At 49.8% G+C, this 13,326-nt stretch overlaps 1 protein-coding gene across 1 annotated transcript in view; it reads right to left on the bottom strand.

Moving 5' to 3' along the window:
• Cit (citron rho-interacting serine/threonine kinase) overlaps positions 1-13,326 on the bottom strand; it is a 162,097-nt gene that overhangs the window by 73,233 nt on the left and 75,538 nt on the right. Inside the window, exons 10-16 of the mRNA XM_051176511.1 lie at positions 12,214-12,319; positions 11,110-11,253; positions 9,660-9,779; positions 4,680-4,850; positions 4,374-4,424; positions 3,641-3,694; positions 1,697-1,837 (exon numbers count right to left, since the gene is read on the bottom strand). Of these exons, the coding sequence (XP_051032468.1) occupies positions 1,697-1,837; positions 3,641-3,694; positions 4,374-4,424; positions 4,680-4,850; positions 9,660-9,779; positions 11,110-11,253; positions 12,214-12,319 (787 nt within the window). The remainder of the gene's footprint in view (positions 1-1,696; positions 1,838-3,640; positions 3,695-4,373; positions 4,425-4,679; positions 4,851-9,659; positions 9,780-11,109; positions 11,254-12,213; positions 12,320-13,326) is intronic.

The raw sequence follows: 13,326 nt of genomic DNA, 5'->3' as shown, positions 1-13,326 counted from the left end.
CAACTGCTGTGGGCATACCACCTGCGCTGAAGGAAAGAGCCCTCGAGAGGCAGACACTCTGAGGTCGGGAAGAAGGAAAAAAAAAAAAAGATCTCGGGCACCCGAGGCAATGGCGACTCTAGAATTCAGGTGCTCGGCTGTGTGGGTTACAAGAGTGCATTCATTCATTCAAATATTTACCAAGCACCTACTATCTGCGAAGTTCCACGCCAGGCATCATGGGAAAGACAGAAAGGGAGAGGATGTCACCCTGCCCTCGGAGAAGATAAGACAAACAACAAACAAACGGGACACGGGTTAAGAGGGGGTGGGGAGCAAACAGGCACAAAGTACTGGGGGGACTGACGGGCGGGAAGGAGGACCTTTAGACGTACAGTTAAGGGTGTGAAGGGGCATGAGGTCTGGAGAGAGACGCTGAAGGGCAGCTTGGAGTGAGGTGGGCAGGTAAGGGCGTCCACACACAACAGAGAGAACGCTGGGGGTAAAGGCAGCGGTGGCAGGAGGCGATGGGAACCCGAGGCAAACCCAGACTGACCACCGCCTGCGAGGGTCGGGGTGAGAGCGAGTGAAGGGAGACCAGCGTCTGTGGGGCGAATGGCTGTTGCTCCACAGGGGTCGGTGTACCCAGCTTCCAGGGTGCACCTGAGCTCTACCAAGGCCCTCAAAGGCTGGGGGGGGGCAGGAGAACTGGGGGGGTCCACAAACCTCCTCCTATGTGAGTCAGGCGGGGAGAAGGCAAGATTGGGAACTGGAGATCAGAGAACCACAGCATCTGCTTAACTAATGGGAAAGGGGTCCGCACCATGCGTGGCGGAGGCTACAGAGGGGGATACGCTTTGTTCGGACTCGGTAACGCCACTGTCCCGGACTAGCAGGTTATGCCAAGGTTTCAAGGGTGGGGCAAGCAGGAGAACGCTGGTGGCCCCAACCGGCATGAAGAGACTAAGAACGGAAAGGCAGCTTCTGGAGACATACTGCGGTCACACACACGCTTGGGATTCCAGGGCAACAGTGGGAAACAGCCAGGAAGTCGCGTGAGGAGGGCGGGCCCCAGACAGCAGCGCATAGGCAGAGTCACATGCAGGCTATGGTGGGGAAGTGGAAAGGCCCGGGGCAGACACACACGACAGCGAAAACGGATTATGTCACAGTCAAGTCTGTGAGACAAACACCGAATGAGGGGGGCAGAGAGGCGGAGACAGGTGAAGGAGTCTCGCTGCGGACTCTGTCTGCACTGTTTAAGTTTTGACAGTGAAAAGCCACTGGTATTTTCAGTATAATTATAAAAATGATTTCAACAACAACAACAACAACAACAAAGAACCTGACTGAGAAAAGGCCCAACACACAGGCCCAGAGTCACTGACAAGGGTAGCCGGCAAAGCCGTGGAGAACGACCTGTTGCATCCACACTGTGTTAGAAACAGCAAAATGCAGGGAAGAGAAAGAAAACCTTAGAGCAGCGGCCGGCGGAGCCTAGAGAAAACAGAACCCAGATCAGTCCAGAGGCCAGAGGGGAGGCAGGCAGGACAGCCAGTCAGGCATTGCTCACCTCAGAGCGGCTGGGACAGGCTGGAAGGGATCTTCAGAGGGGAAGAGTTTGGCCAAACATGACTTTTACAGTTTCTTTGCCTCAGCACAACCAAGGTCAGCCGGGGTTAGATGGCCTGGGGCTGAGGACAGGGCCCCCACTCACCTCGGCTTCGGCCAACTTCTTTTTGATGCCCTCGGAGGAATCTTCTCGACTGTGCAACTTCTCCAGCTCTCTCTCGGCTCGCTCCTTTGCCTGGCGGATGTTCTGCAGGAGCTCAGTGGCCTCCGTGCTGGCTTTCACAGCCTGGCAGGAGAAGAGGGGACAGGACATAGGTGTCTACGTGTATTCAGAAAAACAGCAAAGGCCAGTGGCGCGGAACACATCAGATCCATTCTTCAAAACACACGTGTTCACTTGTTGCGTGTTCTGTATGTATTAGGTGCACTGTTTTCTAATGTCCCATGGTTACGATCGATGCACTTCTCTTTCTTGGGGTGAGTGGCAATCTTTTCTGTCTTCAATTCAGTGAGACACACAGACACACCAAACAAAAAGGTGCCCAGAATTAATCTAGCTCCTTCTGACTAATCTGCCTGTGGGAAATGTGTAAGCAATTACAACTGGAAAGCAAGGTCAAATGCTAGCTGAGTTATGACCTTTCAAAGACTATAATAGTCTCAGGTCTGTGACAATCGACAGGGTAAAAGGAGAGAAGGCTAAGCTGCTTAGTTTGGCCATTTATTGACTTTTATTTTGGTCTAACCTGCACTACAGCTTTTTACGGCACTGTGGATGACATCTGAATTTGGGAGACAGACAAAATGTAGACGTATAGTATATACACGTTTACATTTTATTTACACACACACACACACACACACACACACACACACACATATATGAAGCATCCTCATATGTAATGTGTATCGCTTGAAGTTTCAACAAGTGCAGCCAGTTGGCTGGTACAAGCCTGTGATCCCAGCATCTAGAAGGAGAATTATGAGTTCAGTGCCTGCCTGGGCTATATAGCAAGACTCTGGTAAAATTTTTTAAAAAGTGGAAACTGCAAGAAAACACCTATTCTAAGACCTGTGACATGTCAAATGGGAACTAGTGGCAGAAAATCCTTCATTTATTTATTTTTTTAAGCTAATTTTGTTAGTCAAATAGAAGGAGACTCATTGGATGGCACAGACTTCCGAGGGTAAATGGTGAAGATTTCCCAGGGATGCGTCATCCAACCCATGGATGTGCTTAGTGACTTGGAAATACAGCGCCACAGCTATGGGTACCACAGCACATTTTTAAAGAAGTGAAAACTGTCCTTATTAAACCAACCAGCAAGCGTGTGCACAGACATGTGCATGTCCCTCTGCCCTTCGGCTGGGCCCTTTTGGTGTCCAGCTAGAGAAGTCTTGGAATTGTGGAGAGTGGACCTTAGCCATCCCCATCACAGAAAACAGAGAGCAGGAGATGCTAATTAGCCTGATCACAGCACAACTGAATGCACACATCAGAACACCATTCTGTACACTACAAATATGGCTTTCATTGGTCAGTTACTCCTTAATAAGCTAAAGCAGGGTCTGCCAACAAAAAATTTTAAAGTGCAAATGAGGCAGGGCCATTAGCACAAATATTGCCAGTACCTCCCCCCCCCACCTCCACATACACAATTAAACCATAACACCAGGGAGCCACCAACAGTCTCCAGAGAAGGGGTCTGTCATAGCCCTGGTAGAGAAGGAGCCAGGCTTCCCCTACAAATATGCTAAATGAGAGCCTGCCCCCCCACACACACTCCCACCCCCCTATCCCTCACCCCACCCCCCCATCCCCACCCCCATGGCACTAGAAGGTGCCTTTGGAGCCTTTGGGTTTCTGTCTCAGAGTCTCACACAAGTTTGGTTTAAAAAAAAAAAAAAATCTTGCCACCACGTTCCAAAAGGAAAACTTAGATCCCAAACCCTGGTATCAGAGTACCAGTGCGCACACCCTCCATCGTCTTCGCTGCCGGTGACTGACAGCTCCTCTCATCTTTACTGCCCCGGGTGGGGTAGATAGGGGAATGGGGAGACCCCTCACAACCCTCTTGGCCAGACCTACCTTTTCCAGCTTCTCCTGGAGCTCTTGGATCTTGAGCTGCTGCTCGGCATTGATCTACAATTAGAGCCGGGACAGAGAACAGACAGCGATCAGAGCCTGCGTCTCGCTACCTGCAGCGTGGTCCTCTGGGGTTTGCCTTCTAGAACTTACTAGCACAGGACACTGGCCTGCCTGCGTGGGTGTGCCGCAACATGAAAGCGCAGCAGCACATATGAAGAGAGAGTTGCTCAGCGCCTTAACACAATAGAAAATTTACCGCGGGCCTGGGTTTGTGTGTTACTGTGGTGAAGTACGACCCCTCCCCCACCCCACCCCAAAAAAAGAAGAAAGAGACAGGAAGGAAGAGAGTGTTTTGGGTAGGCATGGTGGCATGCTCCTGAAGTCCCAGCACTTGGGAGATGGAGTCAGTAGGATGCGTAGTATCTGTCATCCTCAACTGTACAGCGAGACTAGACGCATGAAACTCTCTTTTTCTTAGTGTGGTTCTTTAGAACCACAGCTAAATCTTGACATGGACATTCAGAAGCCATTAAAATGTAGGGGCGTGAAGCACAGCGTAGCAGTGACAGGTGCACGCTTGCATTCAATCCCCCCACTCCCCCCCCACAAAAATAAATAAATAAAATACGATAGCTGTCTCTACCAAAGTAAGTACTCTTATGTGGTAAGCAATCACCGATGATATTCCAAAAACATTTGTTCCAAACAGTAAACCCAATCACAGAATACACACCTTCTCAAGTTTGGAATATTCTCCCACTTCAGGCTTCCCCTGGTCCTTAGCCTGTGGGTAAGAAGACATAGGACGCATTGGAGAATCTCAACAGCCTGCATACAACACCTGTTGTACTTCCTTGGTCTCTGCGACCGACATTACAACAAACAATAATAATGTTATCTACAAATGAAGACGGGGGGTTTCTCACAGAGTCTCATTTCGTCTCCAACCTACACTCACTGAGCCAGCGTGGCCTTGCATCTTGTGAAGGTCATCCGGGTCCGTGCCCCCAAAGTCCCCTCTTGGAGGGTGGCTGACTACCTTCATCAGTTTGTGCTGACATTCGGTTGCCTTCCGCTTGAATTCCTCAGCGGCAAGCCGAGACTCTCTCAGCTCAGATTCGTACAGATCGCTGCGTCTCCGGGCAGACACAAGGTCCTCTTCCAACTGACTCATCATTAGCCTCATTTCTTCCACCTGAGCCTGGTACTCCTAAAGAGCGGGCAAAGGACGGAAGATGAACCCGGGGACACCACAACAAAGGGTGGGCAGTGAGGATGGAAGTGAGCGTGAGCGGAAGAAACGCGTCAAAGGACAGGTGGGCAGAGAAAGACGTGAGCGGAGTCATCTGAAACAGAGGCAAAGTGGAGGGGCATTTGGAGACGGGGAAGAGGGAAAGGGTGTTAAATTGCTTCATTGCAGAACGCGTGTGTCCAGTGACCCCCCCCCACAAGGAACACGCGTGCTGCTGAATCAGACTCTGAGCAAACAACCACACCAATTCAGAAAACCCCAGGGATGAGCAGACACTCTGAGCGAGCTTTGTCTGAATGAAGATGGTACTGTGTGCGTGGTTCTCTTCCAAGGGTGTTTGTTTCTATGGATTTGTCCTTCGGATGCCACGTGACCCTAACCCAATTAGATATGGTACTAGCTTTGAAATTAACCTTTCAGACAGCCCCAGCGGATAATTGGAAACCTCGGAAGAAATCATCTGGCAAGGTGAAACTCATCATCGTCAGTTTCTCACCATTAATTTTTCTGGGCTCAAAATGGAAGGTTGAGCTTAGCATCGTCCCTGCAATGCAAGTCACCCTGAAATCTGGAAGAGTCGCAAAACGCTGTACCGAGACAAAATAACTTGCAGGGGAGAGAAAAAAAAGTTTCCCCAAGAAAAATTTTCTTGTTCGCTGAAGCAAAAAGCCTCAAAATGATCCAAACAGTCCGATGTTTTCCAAAATGAATCTTAAAACCAAACCAGAACATTTGAATCAAGGCTTCCCACCCCCTACCCACCCACACACACACACACACACAATGAGATTTACCAGAAGAAACGGGCAACAGCCTTGAAACTTGGGAGCCAAGTATAGAAAGAGTCTTCAGTAGCAAAATCAAGGCTAAAGTATGATGCCCTGGCTAACGTGGGCAGGATAGGATGAGGCAGGTGATACAGGAGAAGGACAAGAGATTAAGCCAGCACTGTCTTTGGCATCCATAAACTCCGGTGACATCTGCAAGGTGAGGCGTCTACCGAGACAGGATGTTGGCTGCTGTGTCTCAGTTCGGCATACTGCAACTTACACTTGGGTTATTTTGTTTTGTTGCTAGAGATGCGGGGCCCTAACTTAGCATGTGCTGGGTAAGTGCTTGGCCACAGAACTACAATCCCAGTCACACTGTAATAGAATATATATATATATATTCTCTCCCTCTCTCTCTCTCTCTCTCTCTCTCTCTCTCTCTCTCTCTCTCTGTGTGTGTGTGTGTGTGTGTGTGTGTGTGTGTGTGTTGCATGATTCTGGGGATGCGCGTGCTACAGCTTGCATGTGGAAGTCAGAGAACATTTTCCAGTCAGTCAGCTCTCTCTCCCACCACATGGGTGCTGGATTCAAACTACAGTCAGCGTGCTTGAGTGGCAAGTGCCCTTTAATGACTGAGCCATCTGGCCGGGCCCACTTTACCCTTCCATAATAGCAGGGTGTTAGGTACCTGTCTGAGCTCACTGTAGCAGATCCTCACCCAGCAGACCCTGGGGAGGCAGGGTTACGAAATCTGCACAGAGTTCGGGTAGCAATGATCACCCTCCATGGGGGAGGGTAAGCCAGAGGCGGAGCGTGGATGTCGCAACACTCCCTCCCCCCAGCAATGCACTGTTTAAGTTGATTAAAGGGAAGAATTGAACCACGTATGAGCACATTGCTGTAATCTGACACAGAGGCGGGAGAATCCCAAGTTGAAGGCCGGCCTGGGCTACGTGTAAGAGAAGATTAAAATATTTGAGTATTATGTGATTACCACTCCAAATGACTTTCCCATGTCTGATGTGTCATTGTGCCACCTTAAAAGCACAGTGGTCCCCTCTCCCCAAGCCTGCTGTGTGGAAGGTTAAAGAGGAGCCTCCAGCAGGCAAGACCCTTCATGGTGAGAAGAGCAAAGACCTAGGTCTCTGGCATGTTTTTGTCCTTAAACTCTTCTCTACAAAAAAAAAAAAAAAGTATGCCATTTACCATTTATTTGTGTGTGTGTGTGCGCATGCCATGGTGTGGCCTGTGGAGGTCAGAGGATAAATGTAGGAGTGGGGTTTTTCCCTCTATTGTGTGGGTCCCAGGGATCAAACCCAGGTCTTCATGCTTGTGGGCAAGCACCCTCACCCACGGGGCCATCTCACCAGCCCTCAAGCTCCCTTTTCCTCGTCAAACTTGTAAAGAGAATGTAATGCTTGTGTTTTCCCAGAGAAAGGGCAAAAGCAGCTGCCCCCTACCCTGATGCCTCAGTTTCCTGAGCTGCCCTCAGTGGGAAGGAAGATCAGCACCAGGGACAGCCCCTCCGGCTCCTGGAGTCCTGGCTGCTCTTCTGTTATGATGGAGACTCCAGGGAACTGAGCAGGGCCAACTGCTCAGCAAATCCCTGGTTCCAGAGGGGACTGAGGGAAGACCGTAGGGTCTGACTGCATGGGCAGCTAACAAAGCTGCTGCTGCTCAGCATGGAACTGACTCAGGCACTGAGATGGATGGGTCAGGACGGAGAAACAGAGACAAGAACTGTCCATCTACTACAGCAAGTCTTCCACCCAGAGCCTCGGACCCAACTGGTCCTATTCCCCAGAAGTCCTGGGAGGCACAAATGATTCCCAGAAGAACTGTCACTCTTCTGTGGTGTTGGAGTCAAACCATGAGAAGGGCCTGCTCCAGAAGAAATAACTGGGTAAAAACACAACTAAGAACAAAAAAAAAAAAAAAAAAAGCTGGCTTCCGAAAGGAAAATCTGGAGACTCATCCTAAATCCACGAGAAGCCAGTGTGCCAAAAACTAAATACTACGTGTTTGCCATAAGCCTTAAGCGCATTCTATGTCTACAAACATCCCTCGCCTACAAAAAGCACGCCTTGTAAAACATATCCTTCTCTAACGAGAAGTAAAATCCAGAACCCAGAAGTTTTCTCTGGCCCCGTCGGAACTTCTGCCAGCCATTAAATCTGAAACTCTGCATGCACGCCAGCTGTAATGTGATTCACAAGAGACAAGGCTTTGAAGTCACAGAGGAACAGAGCTTTCCAAAACGTCCTGGTGGGTTAGTTCTCTTCCTGTGGAAAGCATGGACACCAGCTGCTCCCTCTGCTGGCCAAAGGTAGCTTTCATTTCCCCAGGATGTCCCCAAAATTAATTTCTGAACACAATGAACTGATGGGAGATAAAGAGTCCTTCCTCCTGCAACCTTCGGGACTTAAAAAAAAAGAAAGAAAAGCTATGTTGATGAAGCGGTGTGAGTCACCTGTCCAAGCAGAAGTCTCAGCTTCAGAGCCTCCCAGGAGACACCGTGCAGAGCCGTGATGACCCATTTGCAAAGTTCCCCATACATATTTATTTATAATGTTCCGACACAGTGGGAGGGTGTCCGCCCACCATTTAGAAAAACATTGAAGCCAGGCGATGGTGGCGAACACCTTTAATCCCAGCACTCAGGAAACGGAGGCTGGTGGATCCCTGTGAGTTCAAGGCCAGCCCAGTCTACACAGCGAGTTCCAGGACAGCCAGGGCTACACAGAGAAACCCTGACTCAAAAAAAAAAAAAAAAAAAAAAAAAAAGAACCTGAGATAAGCTGAGCTGAGATGGCAGGAGAGTATGCCAACAAACCTCCCGCGATGATCCTCATTTAAAGAATAGCTAACGGGTTGAGCTATCTGCAGGAGTTTCTGGGACTTTCTTTCACTTGAGCACCCAGATGGCCAAGTTTTGCACTACCCGGAGAGGAAAACGCTCTCCCATCAGTGGTCCCATTAGGGTTTCCTGAAGTGAATGAGTTGCCTGGCAGCTGATAATTCAGCTCTCCAATTACTCATTTCCATCTCTTCATTAAAGTTTCTATTTACAGTATCTTCAGAAGACAAAAAAAAAAATCCAAGCTAAAAAGAAAACAATGAGTCGATGTAAAAATGAGCCTCCAGAGAGAAACCCTTTTAGGAAAGGGAGGGCCGTGGGGGGGGAGGCCGTGGGGGGTGCTGTTTAAAGGTCTCTGTTCTGTTCTCTTTTGGAAACTCGGGGGACGGAGTTTGTGTACTCAGATTTGCTGTGTTAATTCTGACTGCTCTCCATGCCTCAAACTTTTCTTCAAGGGTGTGTGAGTGTGTGTGTGTGTGTGTGTGTGTGTGTGTGTGTGTGTGTGTGTGTGCGCCCGAGCGTGCGAGCATGTGTGCCCCCAAGACCTTGTAGGAAACTGAATGATCTTGGTCTCTTAACAACAGAAAGTGCATCTGAAAAGCTATAAAAATGCTGAGTTCTTCTAGGGCCGTCCAAAGAAGTGGTTGGTAAGCGTCTGATAAAAAGGCAGAGTAAGCAGCTTTAGCTTTAAGACACCCTGAAAACCTCTCACTCATACCTCTGTTGCATGGAGGCCGCCATAAATGAAATGAGCATAAGTAAAATACATCTTTATGTGAACTGAAATTTGAATTTTAAAAAATTACATGTCACAAAATATTTTGTTTTTTCTTTTTTGTCTAATCACTTAAGAACATAATAAAAGTCACTCTCGGTCTGAGAGTGACAGGAAATCGGTAGGAGGCCAGATCCGTCTGTCCCCTAGGCTGGTCTGCTCGCTTTATTCTTTATTAAAAGCAGTAGATATTATGAGTTGGGGGGGTCTCCAAAAGGAGCAGAACAAGTAAGCTGCTGTGATCTGTATGACCATAACCACGGAGGAGCTAAAGATCCCACATGACCCGCCCGCCTGTATCCCTTATGTCCTCCGTCTCTGTCCGCACCCAGCGGGGCCGCTGGGCTCTGAGTGAGCGGTCCTACCTGCTCCTTGATCTCTTGGAGCTTCCGGCTCTGCTCTCTGATGTCGTGGAGAAGCTGGAGCGCTTTGTCGTCCTCCTGGGACACCTCCATCCGCGCTTGTTCCAGACTTCGCTTCAAACTCTGCGGAGAGCAAAGATTTTAATGGGGATGCCGTGCGGGCCCTGTTCTGTTTGAAACGGCTGCAAGCTGCTTCCGAGACATCGGGACGGTTTCGGGTGACAGACCAAAGGCGATAACTCCAAGCGGTTGGGTCCACTTCTCACCCTGCAAACGTCACTTGCTGGAAGAAAGGTCATCGTGAGCTCACAACCTTACGGGCCAAGCCTGGGACTCTACCAGCTAGTCACCTGGCATTGTCTACATATCTTGGCAGGTACTTACTTGTATGTTCAGGACTAGAAACCAGTAAGATCCTGTGTCTGTTAGAACCACCACCTCCACGGCTGGCTAGTGTATTCTAGACTATCAAAAGCTCTTCCGGACTCTGAAGTGCATATGTCTGTTTCAGAGAAGCAACAGCTCCACCGTCTGCCCAGCAGCCATTTCAGAGTCCGGCTGACTATCTGACTCCTGGCTAGCCTCCTAGATGCCTATCCTCCGTCAGTTTCCCTCCGTGCTTCAATGGCACTGATAGAGACATCTGAAAGGCACAGCTGAATAATGTCACCCGCCACTGAAAGACAGCCAAGCCTGGAACACAAACACAGCAGTCATAGTCTATAGGTTTCCTCGCCCTTGTGAAACAATAACAACAACAAAGAAAACCTTTCCTTATAAATGTGTGATTCAACCTCTTCAGATTGTTTAACTGGGCACATTAGAAAAACACCTGAATGAAAAATCCCACAAGACAATGGAGAAGACAGTCTACTCTTGTGAAGGAAAAGGGATAGATAGATAGATAGATAGATAGATAGATAGATAGATAGATTAAATAAATAAATGGAGTCGTATGAGAAATAATGACAGAGGGTCTGGATCGCAAAGGCTCGATTTCCTTGGCACTACAATGCTTCTAAGAGAATAAAAAAATTGATTTCCAACGAACTCGAATTAAGTTTTCTGGTACAGATTTGGGAGTTCAGTCCTCGAGGCTGATCATGCAGACACAGTGTAGACCACAGAGGTCGGGACAGGAGATGTTGAGAGCCCTCTGCAGAAGGCTTCAGTGACAGATGAGTCCCATCTGCAGGGTCTGTGGTGCCCAGCAGCCCGTGTGGGCTTTTCTGCTAAAAACCGGTTTCTTCCTCGGGGACCTCCATACCTGGCTCCAGCTCCTCTGCCAATCACAATCACAGATCTTGCCCCCCCCCCCACACTCTGTCTGTCTCTACTCTCTGCCATTGGCTGTGATGTGCCTCGTGGAGCTGTCATGAAACAGGATGAGACACACACCACACACGACAGGAAATGCCACCTCCGAGGGAAGGGGGCTTTGGGGAAGGCTCACACTGCACTCTGTGATGTAGGTGGCAAGGTCCTGCTCCAGGAGGGATCTCTGAGTCTCAGAGGCCTTCAGCTCCACCTCCTTCTGACTAAGTACAGCCTCCACCTCTGATACTCTCCGATGTAAGCGGGTCATTTCCTGCTCCATCTGAAATAAACACACGGAGGGGTTAAGAGGGCCCAGGGAGGTTCCGTGGGAGCAAGCGCATCTCAAGCAGGTCCCTAGGCCACCTGGTGGCCTGGGGCCAGGGGACGGGGCAGGTGGAGGGGTTACCGCTAATTCACCAAGAGCTGGGGTGGAAATACCATGGCTTCTTCGCCCAGGAGCATACAGTTCTTCAAAAGGACAGTCACCAAACGCTAGGTCACTCCTGTCATCCAAGCCCCGCTCCGCACGATCACGTCTCTAACCCACCATCGTCATTTTGTAACCGTTTTTGCTTTTTTTTTGCTTGTTTGTTTGTTTCTGTTCTGGTATTGGATTGGCTTACACGGATGTCACTTTAATGTTACCCTAAATCCATCTTGGTGCCCCCCATCTCCTTGCAAAGGTCTAGAGGACAGATCCAGGACAAGGCCGAGAGGTAAATTATTCGTCTGCACTCCTAGGAGTCCCACACAAGTGGTGGTATCTATTAAGTTTTCAGAGAGTTGCCTCTGGGCAGGAACAGTGAGTGAGTATTAAGAGACGTTGAGCATAATCAACACAGTGGCCGCAGTGACAGAGGCAGGACTTTTAAAAGACTAGGAAGAGAGACTTCGCCTCACTCCGAGCAGATGGGATGCATCTCAGCCACAGGCGAGGACCCAGGCCCACCTGCCTGAAGAAGCAGACATCAGGCTGGGTCATGCTGAGACTCGGGCCGGGCCGGGCCGTTTTAAATCCAGGGCCTCCTCTGGTTAAGATTTAAAGGATTTACAGCAAAGTCTAGGCCCGAATTCATCTCCCTCTGAGCTGCTGGAGGTGCGACTTCGGCGAGGGAGGCTGCACCTCGCTCTCTATGGATCAGGAGGCTCAGTGCCAGCAGAGGCCCCAGGCGGATCCCTTGGCATACACTGGCGGGAGGATCCTGGAGCAAGGACGGAGGCCGGCTGCGGAGATAAATACCTTGTGACACTTGTCCTGAGAGTCTTGCAGCTCTTTGCTTTTGATGAGAAGTTTCTTTTCCATGGAGCTAGTCTTGGCAGGGGAGTCCAGACCCGACACAACAGACCTAAACATGAAAATAATAATTAAAAAAAGGCAAGTGGTATCCACGTCAGCCTGGGAGCCGCGTTCACACGATGCAGCAGAACTGCCCACATTCTGCTCAAGAACCTTCTGGCGGCAGTAAAACCATGGGGCAAGGAGGTAGAAGGTAGGCTGTGGGGGGGTAGACATGCCGAGGACTCAAGGGAACCTGGGGCCCAAACTGGCTTCTTGGAGCCTTGGTCGGCACAGCCATCTGCAATGATGAGAACATAGCCCACGCACACAAGAAAGTGTGAGCATTCATCACACAGCCCCGGCCTGGCCCGGGTCCCCTTGCTGATACATTCAACAGCAAGCAGGGCCCTGCTCCTCCCGGAACTTTTGTCCCACGGAGAGCAGACAGGGTACATCACGGAGACTCAGAAACAAAAAGTTTACAGCTGAGAAAGACTTCCAGAGGAGGAATGGGGGCATGATACAGAATAAGTGAGGCTGGGACCTGTTTTAGTTTAGAGAGGAACATGTGTGTCCCGGGAGGGCTTAGGGAAGGCCGCATTTGAGACCTGAAGGGTGAGGAGCTTCTGCATGCACAAGGACCTAGAAGGAAAGAAGCTGCCAGCACAGGGGATGGCAGCCATGCCGGTCCTGGGGCAGGACAGCTGTGACTGAGTGGTTTTAGCAAGGGCACACTATCAAGTTCTGTCTGTCCCTCCCCCAAGCTAGCGAGTTCCCCCCGTTGTTTTCTGGAAACAGCTCGCACTTATGGTGGCGAGCCAAACAGAGCTCTCACTCCCTTCCCCGAAGATGCTGAGGTGCAATCCGGAAACCAAGAAGACCACTCGTGAACAGACTCGGTAGCTGTGATTAAGTCAATGATCTTGAAACGCAGGGATTACCCCGGATTACCTGAAGAGGGTCATTAGCCTCATACAAAGGTCCTCATAAGACAGAGGTGTGGGGGACAGAAATCCAAACTCAGAGGCAGGGCCCAGGGCCAGAGATTTGAATATGCTACACAATGGCTTACAA

Source organism: Phodopus roborovskii, unplaced genomic scaffold (genome assembly GCF_943737965.1).
Source record: "Phodopus roborovskii unplaced genomic scaffold, PHOROB, whole genome shotgun sequence".
In the NCBI taxonomy this organism is placed as follows: domain Eukaryota; kingdom Metazoa; phylum Chordata; class Mammalia; order Rodentia; family Cricetidae; genus Phodopus; species Phodopus roborovskii.
This window is presented reverse-complemented; position numbering and strand designations above follow the sequence as displayed.